The sequence below is a fragment of the Aythya marila genome, assembly GCF_965140915.1.
Source record: "Aythya marila genome assembly, chromosome: 8".
Taxonomy (NCBI): Eukaryota; Metazoa; Chordata; class Aves; order Anseriformes; family Anatidae; genus Aythya; species Aythya marila.
Window position 1 is genome coordinate 1,565,900 of NC_139049.1, and position 16,807 is coordinate 1,582,706.

The 16,807-nt window shown below is 36.1% G+C and overlaps 1 protein-coding gene across 12 annotated transcripts in view; it reads right to left on the reverse strand.

The window, feature by feature from the left end:
- Positions 1-4,575: 4,575 nt before the first annotated feature.
- The window catches only part of EVI5 (ecotropic viral integration site 5), a 74,928-nt gene continuing 62,696 nt past the window's right edge, over positions 4,576-16,807 (reverse strand). For 4 of the 12 annotated variants that reach the window (XM_082765584.1, XM_082765576.1, XM_082765575.1 and 1 more), the window contains one exon: positions 4,577-5,832. In XM_082765584.1, the coding sequence (XP_082621710.1) occupies positions 5,527-5,832 (306 nt within the window). In that variant the 3' untranslated portion in view covers positions 4,577-5,526. Of the gene's footprint in view, positions 5,833-7,052; positions 8,199-16,807 lie in introns of those variants that run through there. The other 8 variants (XM_082765583.1, XM_082765578.1, XM_082765579.1 and 5 more) reach the window with 5 other exon arrangements.

The following is a 16,807-nucleotide window of genomic DNA, read 5'->3' on the forward strand; positions in this document are numbered from 1 at the left end:
AACCTGAGATCACAGACCACTTTCACTAGGAGAGGCTGCTAGAACTTGTAGCACTGCACATTATCTTGGGAAGTGTCTTAATTTTTATAATAACTTTTGGTAATATTTATTTATTTTTAATGTATTTCCTGCTTATTGTCTTGTGGGTTTTTGTTGTTGTTGTTGTTGTTTGTTTTGTTTCTCCCCCCAGTGGCCACATAACTTTATGTTTCTCCTTGTGGCATAAAAATGTGCTGTAAATATGTGAGACGTTAATCATTGATTTTGATAGTAGTTTTTCAGATCACTGGGGAAACCAAAGTAACTTCATCTGCTGCTCTCAGAGCAGATTAGAAAAATAATGAACACTGTGAGCACAAACTGGAGACAGACAGTGTTAGTAAGCTGGGGTGTTGAAGACTGGGATGAAAAAAGTATTCCAGCTTTGGGAAGGAGTAGACCCAGAACTTACCTCTGTTATTGCATACAAAGGAGAAATATTTTGTGATGAGGGTGGTGAAACACTGATAGGTTGCTCAGAGCTGTGGATGCCCCATTGCTGGAAGTGTTCAAGGGCAGGTTGGTTGTGGCATTGAGCAATGTGATCTAGTGAAAGATGGCAGGGGGTTCGACTAGCTGTTCTTTACAAGCCCCTTCCAACCTACCCCGTTCTATGATTATGACCAGAAGCAAGTCAAATCAGTGGGTTACAGAATGTAGACTATGCAAAATGGTCTCAGAAATTTTATTTCTAGTAGAGGGGGACCAGATATTTCAGTCACTTATGTAACAGTATACATACAACTCAAAGTGTATGCCACATTGCATTTGTATTTCATAATTTTGAAATGAGGTATGCATTCTTGGAAAGAGAAGGTGTTACACTGTTATATTTTGGATCTAGCATGTATATGGTTGTATCTGAGTCAATCAGTGACCATGTATGTTTAGTCATATGTACGTTACCATGTTTGCTCCACTCTAAGAAGCTGAAACTTCTCGCTGTTTAGAATTTATATTGAAAGGCAATTTGTGGTGTGCTTTTCATTCCACCATTCAGAGTCTCCCGTTCTAAAGACTACTGTATGAATTTATTTAATTGATTTTTCTTGTCTTCAACTAGTTTGTAAAAATAAACCGAAACTTCAGAGCCTTATATTGATGTAAGCAATATATATTATTGATTATATCATCTTATATTGATGTATTATACTGATAAGAGTATTTCAGAGAACAAAATAAAACAATTAAATCTAGAAATCCAATAGTTAACACACAGCTTTTTCCTTCCCTCTCAACACACACAGATTCAGTAGCTGGTGCATAATTAAACTTAACACTGTAATTTCTACTTAGATTGTACTAACCACTATTTTATAGCTTGAATCCTTTTTCTTTCTTTCTTAGTCTTTGGGACTAGCCTAATGACTCTCCTAGGAAATTTGCATTCTCTTACATCAAAATGTGTAACACTTTGCTCCTCTGCAAGTAAAGGAATTAGCAGCACATCCATTCTAAAATGTGAATATTTTTATGCTAACATATCTTCAGGTCACTACCTTAAAATACATTTTTTGTATCATTTCACTCAAAATCAATAGCATGGTGTCTGATATAGAACAGTGATTACATAAAAACAACAACAGAACCCCAAAACAGAAACATGCAATTCCTTCTGTGCTGCTATTCCACATGCTATTCCACAAAAGGGCTGAGTAGTGATAAAGTACAGTATTAAATGATTTACAAAATGATTTTGTTAAATTTATGCTAACATCTCTCTTTTTTTAATAGTTGATAGGAATTTATTTCAGTGAAAATTATATAGGAATCCACATTCATGGTTGAGAACCGAATTTAGTGTGAAATAATACTTTGTTAATATGTACAGAGATCAGGCCTGCATTTTGTCAAAAACAAAGAATCACAGAATATCCCGAGTTGGAAGGGACCCACAAGTCCATCAAGTCCAACTCCTGGCTACCCACGGGACCACCCAAAAATCAGACCTTATATCTAAGAGCATTGTCCAAATGCTTCTTCAGCTCTACCAGGCTCGGTGCCATGACCACTGCCTTGGGGAGCCTGTCCCAGTGCCCAACCACCCTCTGGGTGCAGAACTTTACTCTAACCTCCAGCCTGACCCTCCCCTGTCCCAGATCCATGCTGTCCCCTCGGGTCCTGTCGCTGTCCCCAGAGAGCAGAGCTCAGCGCCTGCCCCTTTGCTCCCCCCGTGAGGGAGCTGCAGGCCGCCATGAGGCCTCCCCTCAGCCTGCTGTGCTCTGGGCTGAACAAACCAAGGGACCTCAATTGCTCCTCATATGTCTTCCTCTAGACCCTTCTCTGTCTTTGTAGGCCTTCTTTTGAAGTTCTTTAATTGTTTTATGTCCTTCTTATATTGTGGCACTCAAAAGTGCACACAGTGCTCGAGGTGAGGCCATACCAGTGCAGAGTTGAGAACGGTCACTTCCATTGACCAGCTAGCAATGCTGTGGCCAACATGAAGAAATCAGTTGAGCCTTTAATGTATGTAATAGATGCTTCTTGCCCTCACAGATATACTTGCTCCCAATTACTCATGTTTTTACTTTTTAACAAATATTATGAAGTCCTAATTTTTTGTTATTACAGTAAGCTAAATAAAAGGGGTCCATGACTATCATGTGATTCATCAAACAAACATGCCTAAAGTAAGAAGTGGTCTAATAATAAACGCTATCAAGTCCTAAAATATGAATTCCCTTAGCCTGGAGGAATAAAAAACCTATAAATATTGAAGCTTTTGTAACTAATGAAGAAACTTGATTATGACACTGAGGAAACAGAACCATTTTTACTGCCAGACACAAAATAGAATTTACATGGAAACTGTGGATGGCAAGGAATCCTCTTTTCTTGCCTTACCTAAATGCCTTCTCAATAGCAACACTTACATATTCCATAATTCTAAGTTTTTATGTTTACATGGTGTTTATTTCTTTTTAATTTTCATATTCAGATTGAGCTCTTGCAGCCTGCATGTAGCAAACCAGCATATCTAAGAGAAGTGCAAAGCTTCTTTAGAAGATCATGCAAGCAAGGTCATGATAATGTAGCATAATATGCCTTCTTTATCAATCTACTAATAAATACATTATCTGTGCTGCTAATTATTTGCCGTTATTCAGGTACATATTCAAATTGTAATATACACAGGCAAAGACATTAGTATCATTTTTGGCAGAGTATCAGAGGAAAAGTATGACAAGCCTGAACAGCCTCTGTGGGGTTGCTGTCTGAGGATATTGTGTGTCTGAGTCTTCTGAAGCTGTAGCACATCAACCATTCGCGCTCATCTCTAGAACGGATGCAACTGGCTGGATAAAGCCTTTTGCTTTTCCCTTAGTATTTCTATTTATGCTATTATTCAGTATCTGTTATAATATTATTAACATACATAGAAACACAGAAGTTCAGGAAATAAGCCTTGCCACCTAATCTCATTTACTATCACTTGAACAGTAAGGCAGTTACTGCAAAATCATAACACTCCACTGTTCAAACAGACAGAATTTTTATGGCACTCCAGCTGAATTTTATTCCTGTCACTTCATGTATACAGCATTGCCTCTAAGAGAGGCTTGCAGCTGGTATTGATGACAGGCAACAAGACATTTGTCACCTATTCTCCTGGGCAACAATTGCCCAGGTGCAAAATAAGTTACCAGATGCTCATTGGAAGGGGAAAAAAAAAACCTGTTACTTGCTAGCAAACAGCATGGCTTGTCTCTGCACACCTGAAATTTCTAGCAGTGATCAGGACCAAAGTCAAACTAACCCTCCTCAGAGGTGGCAATTTCCGTAAGTTACACTGGGAACAATGTAGTCATTGGTAAGATGGAGTACTACCTGCAGAAATACCAGAGCAAGTCAGGAGCTGCAGAAGTAGGTAAACTTGGAATGTCTTACACCTGCTTTTAGATTTATATTGCATCATACTTAGACAGATTTTTCAGTTGAGAGGCCCAGAAGGTGCTTTTTCCATTCAGCCTTCTCTATCATTCTTTGGAGTTTTTTTCTCCTCACTTTTGCTGTTTTTCTAAGGACTCATTCAGAAGATATTCAAACATCTTCAGCAGTATACTTCTACAGTTCCATGATTTTAAGCAGCTACACTGCTTCTCACAAGTAACAAAACGTGCTATCAGTACCAACCTGTGGCTTATTTTTGAATAAAATCGTTGCAAACATTGCTAGAAAAGAAAACAAGTCTTAAAAATTGTTAGTTATATATGATGGCAATAACTCTTAAAGAGATTCTTAACTAGAAGGTGCCTCAGAGGGTAAGTGTTCATATGACCATATTAGAAGATGTTCTGTTCAAGAACTGAGGGCCATGTTACTTGATCACAGTTTGAAGGAGGGTGAAAGCAGAACACTCAGCACTTACAGCTTTGATGAATTACAGCTATTTTGGTGACAGGACCTATGTTAGTAGATAGATGGCTCTGCCACACGAGTAATTTTTCACCTTATATGAACTACCACTCTAATCCAGACCAAGAGAAACTACATGGTAACTCAGGACTGTAGCTTAGAAGTGACTAAACAGTAAATGCTACAACCTTGTTAAATCATGAAAAATTTATTTTCATTACATATATATGAAGGTAAAAGATTTCAGTCAATAGTGTTTTGAACAAGCATTTCAGTTAGACATAAACCTGTTAGTGTAGCTAGGCTGAAACTAAATGTAAAGTTAGTGTTTTGCTTTTATTTAGTAATTCATTTCTAGTGTGTATATACAGAATTCATTTTCCAGGTAGAATACCAGAGACAGTCATATTGCAACATTTACATTCCTCGTATAAAATGGTATAATATACATTTTCAGCTTGGTGCAGATATATAAATATGTACAAAATAAACATTATTGTAGTTAATAATTATTTAGCAACATCGAAAGCAGATGCACATAAATTTAAGTGAAAATGGAGAAAAACACTTATGACATTAGTGACTAGTATTTACACATATGAAGTAGTACAGATAAAGGCTCCTCTTTCAAGCCTTCTGTGGGCATTCAGTAACTTTAGTAAAACAAAAGTAATTGAGAAGCATAATTATATATATGCCATGATCAGATGGTTTATTAGGGTCCATCTTGATCACAAATGGATAACAATGTAAAACATACACATTTGTTCAGAGCATAAAATATTGCACAAGAACAAATAATTCTGAGGAAAATAACCCCCGTGCTTGTGAACAGCAAGAAGGGTTCTTATGCATTAAAGAAATTATGTATTTGTAGTTTCTAAAATAAGGAACATTCTGTAATACTGTCAGAACTGTCATCCATTAACTTCCTTCCAGCTTCTTATGGCAATGGTATATCATTAGCAAGATTTGGCAAAGAGAAGGCAGACAGACAGTACATGTGTATATTTATCACAGTCCAGACCAGATTCAGTAGTTACCTAAACCGACTGCTGGATACTTTCAGTTACCTGACAATCTAATCCTTAAAGAAATAGAAAAGTCTTCAAATGCTAGTCACAGTGATAATCACACAGTAGTAGAGTAAGATTCCATTCTCCTCTGCTTGGAAATCATCTTGTCTGAATTCCCAGTCTGGAGGTCACTTTCCTCAGCATCACTGTCACTGCTGTCTACAACTGTGTGATCCAAAGCCATCTGACCAGTCCTCCTGTGTAGATGAAAGTTCACCCCACTCTCCTGTATGGAGTTAGTTATAAAATCTTCATCAGAAGAATGAAATGATTCATCATCTCCTGTGAAATGGTTGACAATGTGAATCCCATCAAAAGTGGGCTGGTCTGAGAAGCCTCTCTGGCCTTTCAGGCATTTGATCTGTTTAAAAAAAAAAAAAAAAAAAGTGGAATTCAGCAATTAAACAGAGCTAAAGAGTCTGACAGTAAAAAACAAAACAGAATCATCCAACAACATTCTCAAGAAGCATCTCCACATTGAAACCTTACTTAAATTAAAGGCTATAAGTAACATATTTGGTGATAACTTCTAAAAGAGAACAAAGCAACTTCTCATTTCTGGCTGTCTAATCAGAGACATTAATAGAATGTCTTTGACAGTACTTGGAGTTTTCAAAAGTTCTCCTCTTACCCCCAGACTATTTCAGTTTTAAGGCTTAATAATCAAGGTATGTAGAATCACAGATGACAGATTCCTCCAGGCTGTTTACTGGATCTTTAATATCGCCACAATGTTGACTTATGGTTACTTTTCTAGAGTGGATAATTCATTTTCACAGCACTTTTGGCCTTCACATCTCACACCTTTAAAGCTTCATACTTTCCCTTATCACCTGACTTCTCACTTGAGAAAAGCCCTCTCACAACCCTAAACAGAAGGATCCCAAGGAAATATTGCTAGTTTCAAACAGCCATAGAAAAAAACAGAATATACTTAATTTTAACTACACTGCAACATCATGGCTTTTTATTATCTAGTTCAGAACTGGGGAGATTTCAGATCAAGACTACAAGACAAGCTTCTCTTCATACAGCATAAATCCTAATTTTATTTTTTTCAATTTTAGGAGAACAAATGAGAAAAAAATATTCTCAGTCCGCAGACAGATGATAATAGTAATTCAAAATGCACTTTCAAGTTAAGTTATTTAACCATGTATTCAAGATATTCAAAAGTAAAACCTAAAGCTCTAGAGTCTGGCAAGTTAAGTTCCCCTCTTAATTTAAATCAAAATAAACACTGCTCACTGAAGACCTTCATGACTTTTTTTTTTTTTTTTTTTTTTTTTTTTAAGAATTTCACTTCTGCTAGCTTTTAGTAACAATCATCTCAGGGTCAGTCTGACAATTCAAGACTATTATGATAAAAAAAAAAATAAAGATGCAGAAGAACATTAAAAGCATTACATAAAATTCCTAACATCACAAAGTTTAAGAAGGAAGATAAATGAAGTGCTATTTTGTAAGCAACTTCTCATAGTAACAGACTTGGAAAATAGAGAAAGTCTAAAGTGCTATTTATAACACAAATCTGATGTTTTGAAAATTTGAAGTGATGTTCACTCTGACAAGTAAGAAGTGCCTGTAGGCCCTTGCTATTCACATCACCAGAAGATTTTACCTGTCCATTTGGAGAAGGAATCTCTATACTTACCATGGCCTTGTACAAAAGATAAGAATAAAAAGAGGTTGGAAAAAGAGATCACAAGTGTCACAACAAGCTAAAAAGCCATCAAGTTAGATGTTACCAGCATGTAAAAGCTCCATGTGTCTAGTCACTTTTAATGCATGTAAAAATCTTCCTATTGGGAACATAGGTACATGTGGTAGACCTAAACCTTGGTTATAACTACACATACTAGTGTTAGTATTTGTATTTTCTTTTCAGGTGTATAGGCTGCAGTTGTTTAATGAGGAACTTGCTTGTGTAAAGATGAGCAAAACAAGTTCCACACTCGCACAGCATAATTCATGATTAAGTGAAATCTGGTCATGTCATGTGTTAGATATTGGACAGTAGTATTTATCTGGAACAAAATTCGTACTAATTTATATACGTGGATACAGAAAACCTGATACAGAGATTCTTGCATGATTTAGAAATATTGTCCCTAAAAATATCCTGCAATATGATCAGATTAGTTGCCACATAGCATTTCCAAAACAGTTATCAGTTTTAGTCACCAAGAAAATAAACCCCAGAAAAACAAAACAAAACCCAGCAATTCCTCTCCACTCTTACCACAAAAAAAAAACCCTACAAATTTCACATCAGAGTAAGAGATAAACACTTTTGTATCTGCACACTTCAGCCATGGGCTCATTTGAACTATAAAGCTGATGTTCAATATTAGTTGTTTTAAACATTCAAGCCAACCTTAACTGTTTTCCTGAGGATTTCAACATGTGATACCTTTAGATGAACACACTTAAGTAACGTGCCAAAATCATGGCTTTGTGGTTTTAAGCAGTAACTTTTCTGAACACCAAATATGTGCCTGTGGAAAAGGCTGGGGGGCAAGAGGGGCTCATAATAGACACTGCCTTTGTGAAATCCTAAACTAAGTCTGAGAAAACAGTGTGATGTTATCTTTATTATTATTATTTTTACCTTAATGAAAGGATACATAGTCTGTTACCTTCCAGAAACACTTCTTTTGGCCTGCAGCTTTATGCTTGCCTGCCTTCTTTTCCAACTACTCCTCACATCCAAGAGGAACCAGACTGCTAGGAAGAAACATGTATGTATTGTAGAGAATGCGTGACACGTGTGTTCCTGGTGATATAGTCCCATAACTTCTGTCTGCTTGAAAAATGACTTGCACAGAGAAATACAGAAACACTGTAGTATAGAATTTGTATTGTGTGGATTGACTGGCTGGCTACCAACTCTGAAGATGACATGGGAGTCCTGACACATAGTAAGTTAAACATAAATCAGCAGCATCCCTGAGCAGAGAAGGCGGCTAATCTCATACTAGGCTGTACTGCAAGGGCATAGCCAGTATGTTACAGGAAATGATTCTTCTTTACCTGGCACTCAGACTATATCTGGCCTATTTTGCTCATTACCTCGCTCCTTCCTCAGTACAAGATACTGAGGAGTAGATTCAGTGGAAGGGCATCAGGACAGTTAAAAGACAGGAGCTCATGCCCTAAGATGACAGAGGTGTGCTCCTTACTTAAATGCATGACGTGAGAAAAGATATTGATCATAACACAGAACAGAAGGTTGTTTGAATGGGAAGAAAAAATAATTGTTACAAGGCAATTAAGAATTAAAACAGGTTGCCCAGAGAGACTGGTTTTCAACAGCTTGAGTAGCTTGGTTTGAAATCAGAAATCGTCAACCCTGTTTTGAGCAGGTAGTTGAAGTAGAGACCCTGCAGGGTCCCTTTCAACCTGGAAAGATTCCAGTCCAGTGATGTGTGAAAAGCAAGGACAGTGGGATGCACATTACTGTTCTCATGGCAGCCATTCTGAGTTTGAGAAATTAAAAAAAGTGATACCTGAAAAAAAATACTGTACTTGTTAAAATGTAAGCGCAATCATTCATATCCAAATGTCTTTGAACACTGAAGTGACAGATTGCAAAATAAAATTAGCATTCTGCTGAATCTAGATTTTGTGATCATTAATGTTCTGACATTTCATCTTGAAAATACTTTCCCTCCAATTGAGGATAGTAATTTACATCTTAAATTCTTTTAAATATGAATGTTGATAGAAGAAATGAGATTTTGGAAACAATCTTCAAGAAATTAAAAGCAGCAAACAGATGAGGATGTGAAGAACTTGGCACTATTTACAACTTTGAGAAATTTGAGTTGAAAATACTTCAACTTCAATACTTCCATACTGAATACTTCAATGCCTCTCATATTTGTTTAGGCACATTTCTGAAGGACACCCATTATCAGCAGTATGTGTTGCAGCAGAAAAGTTTGGGAAAGTTTCTGAAAGAATTTGGAATAACTTGCAAACAGTATCTACTCCTTTGTAATTGGTAACTCCTTTGTAATTAGATACCAGAACATTTTACTGGTGTCAGCCACTAACAGATGTTCAGTAAAATGAAGAGTTTCATACTAACGCCACTTTGCAGTGTAGCAGTGAGGTTTTGCACTTCTAATAAGAAAGTAGTATTCGCCCCCCAAGACAGGGCCTCTAGTATCCTTTTTCAGTCAGGACAGCAAGCCAATCAGCCCAGTATTCTGTCTCCCACAGCAAGAATAGGACTTCATGTTGTTTTGCTTTTAAGGACAAACATGAGCATGACCAATTTTTGCATCCATTCCCTTCATATTCTCAATCTCTCACTTCAGAACTGTCATAGCAGATACAAGAATACATCTGCCTAGCTGTTTTGGCATTCACTTTTAGACCAGTTATCCTTGAATCCTTGACTGATGAGTTGGCTTTTTTTTTTTTGGTGGTGTGTGTTTTTATTTTTTGTGTTTGATTTATTTATTTTTTTTTTTTTTTGCTAGTTTGTCTACCTCAACAGTTTCCTGTGGCAGTAAGTTCCAGGCATTCCTTTGTTTTAAGCTGATCTCCTACTTTTTTTTCAGGGATTGTCCCAAAGTTCTAGTAATGCAGGAGCTAGTGGTAAAAAGCAATTCTTCAGTCATAATTCTGAAACCTTGATGATAATGCTTCCCTCAACCTTATCTCTAAAGCTGACAAGTTCCAGTCTTTTTAGTGTCTCCTTACAAAGCAGCAGCACTCAAGACCATTGATCATCATAGTTGCCCTTTAACTTCCCTCCAGACCTTCTTTAACTTCTCTACATCCATCTTAAAGTGGAAACTAGCCCTGCACCAAAGTTTTGTGATGGCAATAAGGCGGTTTTTTTCTTTTTTTTTTTTTTTCTTTTAAATACACTCCTCTTGTCACCCAACAACATTACGTCTGTTTTGGCTGCCACCGTGCACTGATGGCAGAGGACTCTGTGATAACCCCAAAATATCTTTCCTGAATTACAGCTACTGTTTACTGCTCAGTAGGCATGGCTTAGATTTTGCAGTTGATGAATTACCTTTTTCGTTCACCTACTTTTGAGAGACTACTTAAGATCCTTACCATCAGCATGTTGCTTGAACGTAATGTAGGAAATCATGCCAAGATGTCATTCAACTAGCAAAGCATCATACGTAATGGGACATCTAAGTAAGGATTTGGGGGAAGGGGGAAACTAACAAAAACATAAACCAACCTAGTTTTACTCTCTATCATTCCACCTGAAGAAAAAGAACAGCCTTTTTCTTGCAGCCTTGATGAATAGAATATGAACTTACACCCCAGGTACACACCAGGGTCTGTCACTTCTGTAAAAAGAGCCGATACTGGTAAATCCTTTCAGTCTTAGGTCCGGCTCTGCTTCTTATGAAGGGAACTAGACCTCTCTGACCCTGAGAAGTAACACTCAAATGAACTTTGTTTTTTTTCTATTGCTTCAGTTTTGCAAGAATCTCAAATCTCATCAGGTCTGAGAAACTAGGTCTTGTAAACCCACATGTTTTGCTTTAATTCTCACATCCAGGTCATATTGTCTAGGTGGCTGTGGCTTTAATTCAGTTTTCACTATTTTTCACTATAACATTCAAATGGTTTTTAGGATGTTTCAAAGGGTTCATGACATTGTGACCAAAACTTTTTATCGTTATCCTTTCAAAATCCTTTCAAAAGCCATCTGAACCAAGAACAAAATCATGACAACTAAACGACCAGCTTCTTGCATTTATGTACCTTCTTGTGCTTAAAGGATTCAGCATGTCCTGCTGGTCAACATATGAAGAGACTTACACATACTCATGAGTAACGGTGTACTTCCAGAAATTCAGAGGAGCAGAAAAAAGGCTGGAAGAATATTAACAATCAGATCCTTCAACCTCCATAAACTTTCTTACCTGTTGCTGACTGCCTCATCAAGCCAGGCATAAGGGAGAGACAGCAAAGAAACATTTAGAATTTTTAGTACATTTCACAAGTTCTTACAAGTTAAACGGAGGGTGCTAGTCAGTCGCAAGCAAGTTATGTTTCTAAGCCCCTTTGTTTTTTAAATATAAAATGTAACTCAAGCTTTTAAGTGTCTTTTTGTTATGAAGAGTTCAACTTAAGCTCTGTGAAACATTTTTATGTTTAACCTCAGATTTTTTATTTTTCGCTGGAATTCAGTGGTCAAGATAAGTCAAACTGAAATGAATCAAACTGTTACTTTGATTCATTTAAAAGGCTTCAGCAACCAATTCTAGAGATTCACCCAATTCTGAAGTAGTAAGGACAGGTTCCAAGAATATTTGTCAATAAATACTCAATCTATTCACAGAAGGATAAAGCAAGCAATGCACAACTGTTATCAAAATATTATACAAATACGATTGCTGGCTTGGGTGAATAAAATGGATTTTGGCAGAAGGCAGTATGTTAAACTTGCATTTAAAGAATAATGATACTGAAATTTCAAGGCTACTGTTTGCAGCAAGAGAGATCTAAAAAAATCAGAGTTCCCTCTTTCTTTGTCTCTACCTTAGTAACAGTAGGAAGTCTTAGTAACTCTTAGTAACATTTCCTGGTTATAAACCAAATATGATTCAAAAGAAAACTAGAATGTTGCTGAAAGTGTGATCTAACCATGTTTAGCTAAAGGAAACATGTTATAAGCATTTTCAAATGCCTGTCCTATAATTCAGTAAAAACACTGTCAACATGAAAAGAGAATTGAAAATTAAGTCTAATTATAAGCCAATTAAAAATATCAAATAAATTATAATCACATTTAACATGAACACAAGCAGTTTAATTGAATTTCCTACAAGTTCCTGAGACTAATGTATCACAGCATTTAATAGTAACCCTAGTAGTCAGCAGTTGACTACTACTTACTGCTGACACTCGTCCGTTGTGAGGGTCCCACTCTGGTTAATGCATATACTAGCACACTATCATTTCTCCCAGCAGCTTCTTTGGAAGAGTGTTCATCTCAGAAAATGAAGCAGTCAGAGCATCTCCGATTGAACAAATGGGAAATACATTGTAACTTGAGAGACAAATAGCAGTATTATGCCCAGTTGGCACTGCAATGCAGAAACATTTCTGCATATGCACACAAAAGGCATATACAAAGTTAAAGCTACAAGCCTTTTCATGATGCATTTTCACTTCCACGCACACAAGCATCTTAGACATCTTATGCTTTCTGAAACCCATTTTTAAATACAAGGTTGTACTTCCACAGCCAGACACATTCATAATGAAACCATTGCAACATGAACTCTGCACAAATGGAGAATTCATGAGCTAAACTAAATAGCTGCAGAAACTAATATTAGCAATCCTTAACCTAAAACCTCTTAGCAAGTTTAATGGCTGTACAGCTACGATGCAAATGGTGGTTCTAAGTTCCCCAACAAAATCAGCTTCCTTATATAAAAGGTACTGCTGGGGTTGCATTGTGACAGAACTGTATCAGAGCATTTTAACAGAAAGTCTGAGATTTAAGAAAAGCAGAAGTATGACATAATATGTCACACAATAAAGAAAAAGTTTAATGCAAAAAAGTGACTTAAAGGCATCCTTCATTTTTCCTCAATTATAAGGCAGCTTTACTGAAACAGATGGTTCATATGCAAAAGGCAAAGGACAGTCTTTTGAGAACTTCCTGATAACTTGCATAGTACTCAATATTATGTGTAAAATAAGTTATCATGTATTACAAAAGACATTCTTTGTGTAGAAAGATTATGACATTCTCTGACAATTTAAAAAAGATCTGCTAAATTAAAAGTGTACTATCATTATAATTGTATTAAGACAAAGCTCAAAGCTGTAGCTCTTATTTCAGTGTCAGTGAATTTCTTGTCTCAGTTTATTTTTATTTTATTTTTTACCCTAAAGCCAAAGCTATAAATGCAGGCCTAATTATGATTATTAATTTGTAAATGACAGCCATTACAAATGCCAAATGAGAGTAATTCCGGAAATTATTGACAATTCATGAAGACCAAACCAACCAAACTGGGACAGGTGCTGAACACAAGAACTTGTTTACTCTGCTTATTCAAGTTATCCAATCACTGCTGTTCCTCCTGAGGAAGAGGCCTTAATAACAGGGACTGCTGTTTGAAAGATAGCAGCTGAGAGAGACTGTATGGGCCTCTCTTCCATGAGATCCATATGAAAACCTAGAGATAGCCATCCCTCTCTCTCTTACAAAAGCCATTTCAGTTTCTCCACTGCCATATCTACCTCTAGATTAAAAACTGAAGCAGTTAGAATACATTTTGCACACCTCAGAAGATTTGCAAGCAATGTGTAAAAACAAGAAAAAAAAAGAAAAAGAAACAATAAATTTCTTCCTCTTCACTTTGATGCAGACATGAAGGAGATATACAGCTATCCTTAACAGAGGAATTCAGGAAATAAGTCACATCTTCATTGCATGTTTTCAGACAGTTTTCATTTAAAATATTAAGATCTAAGCTATTCAGACTATTCCAGAACAACTTTGAGTCGTCTCAGATTTCCTTCTTTAGGAAAAAAGCTTTAGCTTGAGATCTGACTTGAAATGGACAGAACAGACAAGTATATTCTTAAATAGTGTTACTATGCTGTTGTATTTACTGGTGCTTTCTCTCAGGTTTAATTTCATGTCAAAATTCTTAAATACACACCTAGGAGACTGTCTAGATTTTGTTGAAATGCAAATCATTCAACATGTTCTAGTGGCTCATTGAAGACACAAACATAAGTACGAGACTGAAAATCCATTAAAAGACTGGAAAGCTATTTTGAAGAAATTTTAATACAATGGTAGCCTGGACAAAAACACTTATTTTCCCTTTGTAGTTCACCTAAACTACAAATAGTACAGTTTGCCTGAATTGTTACGGGTGGGGGCTTGACATAATTTTGCATTCTAGCAGACTGGAATCACCATCACATCAGATTGGAATCACTATTACATAACTTTACAACTTGTCTTTGATTTCCCCTCCTTTCCACCCCTAAAAGTGAGGTTTGCAAGGCAGTACAAATCAATACTTAATGCATTAATTGAATAACTGAATAAAAAATCATTGCACAAAAAATGAAAAAAATTCAAATTCCTGTTTAAGAACAGTGCATTATGTACTATGAGTTAGAGCAGGAAATATCTTGATCATGCCACACAAATAACATCAATAAGAGTTTCAAAATTTGTTTGCAAAATTACTTTCTTTGCTACTAAGCTAATAAAACCCTATTAAACTTCTCCTTATCATGGAGACTTTTTACTTATTTTTTAATTATTTATTTTAAACAACTTTGATTTGGATTTCTTTAAATGTAGAAATTAATTTACTCATCTAAAAAATTTCACACTACAAAAGTTTTAATCAGATCAACAAAAACGTTGATTTTTAGGGAGTCTAGCAATGTTCTCTGAAACTATGTTGTTGGCCAGTCAGCGTAGGAAAATCCAACTGTACCCCAGCATGCTGAATATTGTTTGGAACTCAGCACATTTGGCCATTTAATTGGGATGGAGTTTGGCCTAACTGAAGTGGGAACCTTGCACAATCCACAATGGACCCTAATAAAAATTAGTGATTCTAGACAGGAAAACTTTGGTGATTTCTCTTAGATAGTCTTCCTTTTAATAAGTGTTTCCTGTAGAAAATTAACCCCACTTTGTATTGATGAGTTCTAACTGTGTTTGCCTATTGGGATTACCTCATCTGCCCATCCCAATAAATTTATAATGTTTATAACATACATACCAAGATAAAAATCAGTTGACAAAAATTCTTTGGCTCTTCATTTTGAAATGTAATAAAATGAATCTTAGAGAAAATTCCATTTGATTTGTTATGGTTTTTAGGACATGCAGAAAGAAGCAGATAGAGGAAATTAATTTCACGTTGCTTTTAGTAAGGCATAAGGGTTTAAAGAAGGCCAACTTGCAGCATAACTTCATGGTAGGAAGATGCTGCATCTCTCTATATCCAGTTGCCTCCATGGTCTCATGTGTCTGAACTTCCTGATCCATACTATCTCAAAACAGTACAACTGTTTCTGAAGTTTATAAATTGAATTCAGTCTAATAGTTTCAGTATGACCTACCAACTTGTTATAGCAATTGCAGCAAAACACCTTGAAACTGGCAACAATAGAAACTAATCAGAGACGAGTGAACACTAAACAGCAGGCCTTATAACTTCATGTGGGCCCATACCTAAACCACCAATGAATGGCAATGTTATTTACTAGAAAGGACCCAGGGTACCTTTTCAGTTGTACCAATATGGCTGCTGTTCTTAAAAGCTAAAAGCCCAAAGTCTCCACAGTGACTTTTTTTTGTTATCTCTGATGGGATTAAAAACAGTCATAAAGGTATCACGATATTAGATGAATTTTCCCCACTCGTCATTAATTCTTTCTATTCCAAGCTCATATGATTATCTGTGTTCTGCAGTTTTAACAAAGAACTACCTTTGGATGATCCTTTAAAAAGTATGCGTTCTAAAAAGCAGAGTAACACTGGCACACGAACTATTTACCAAAAATGAGCTTTGCTGACCATATCACTAAACAGAGTTCAAGCCATTGCAGTGTGTCAAAAGAGAAAAAGCAAAACAGCAGCAAGAAATTTCCAAGACTGAGTCATTTCAGGCTCATTTAAGTGCTATAAGAAAAAAATGTGGCCTCTGTTTTAAATTGCCTCTTTAAAAGTCATATTCAGTCTTACTGTAGTACAAAAGGCTTTATAAAATCCCTATAGATGTCAGCAAGTTGAAATAAGAACTATGAAGTAGTTTTAATGCATTAAAGCAAGGTCATTTCTAGTTGTCCCACTATGTACTTTATATTGCTCTGAATGTAAGCGTACATTTGCTGCCTTTTTCTTTTTTTAATAAAAAGTGTTTTTTTCAGTATTACCAGTCAAAGAGCTCTTGAGCCAAAAGGAAATATGTTAAATGTATGTTGTATATCAGTTTTACTAAAGACGAGTCTGCTGTATTGTAAACGTGACAAAGATTAAAACTAGCAACAAGTGTTCAGACCAGAAGGTTTCCAGTGAATCAGAACAGGAAACCAATAAAGCGATCAATGGGAGGTCATGACTTTTTGATCACTGCACTATATGGTTAAAGAGTGTTTTTGATCTACTGCCGTATAATCAAATTAAACTTTGAAGTTCTGTATCAAATACGCAATTGAAATAGTAACAGTGCTAAGGAAGTAACCAACTTTTAAATTACAAATATTTTCAAAAGAAATCAGTCTTCAGTAACTCTAAGTCAGATTTCGTCTATTCAGGGTGTTTTTCTAAGATCTTGCCAAATTTATTTTAA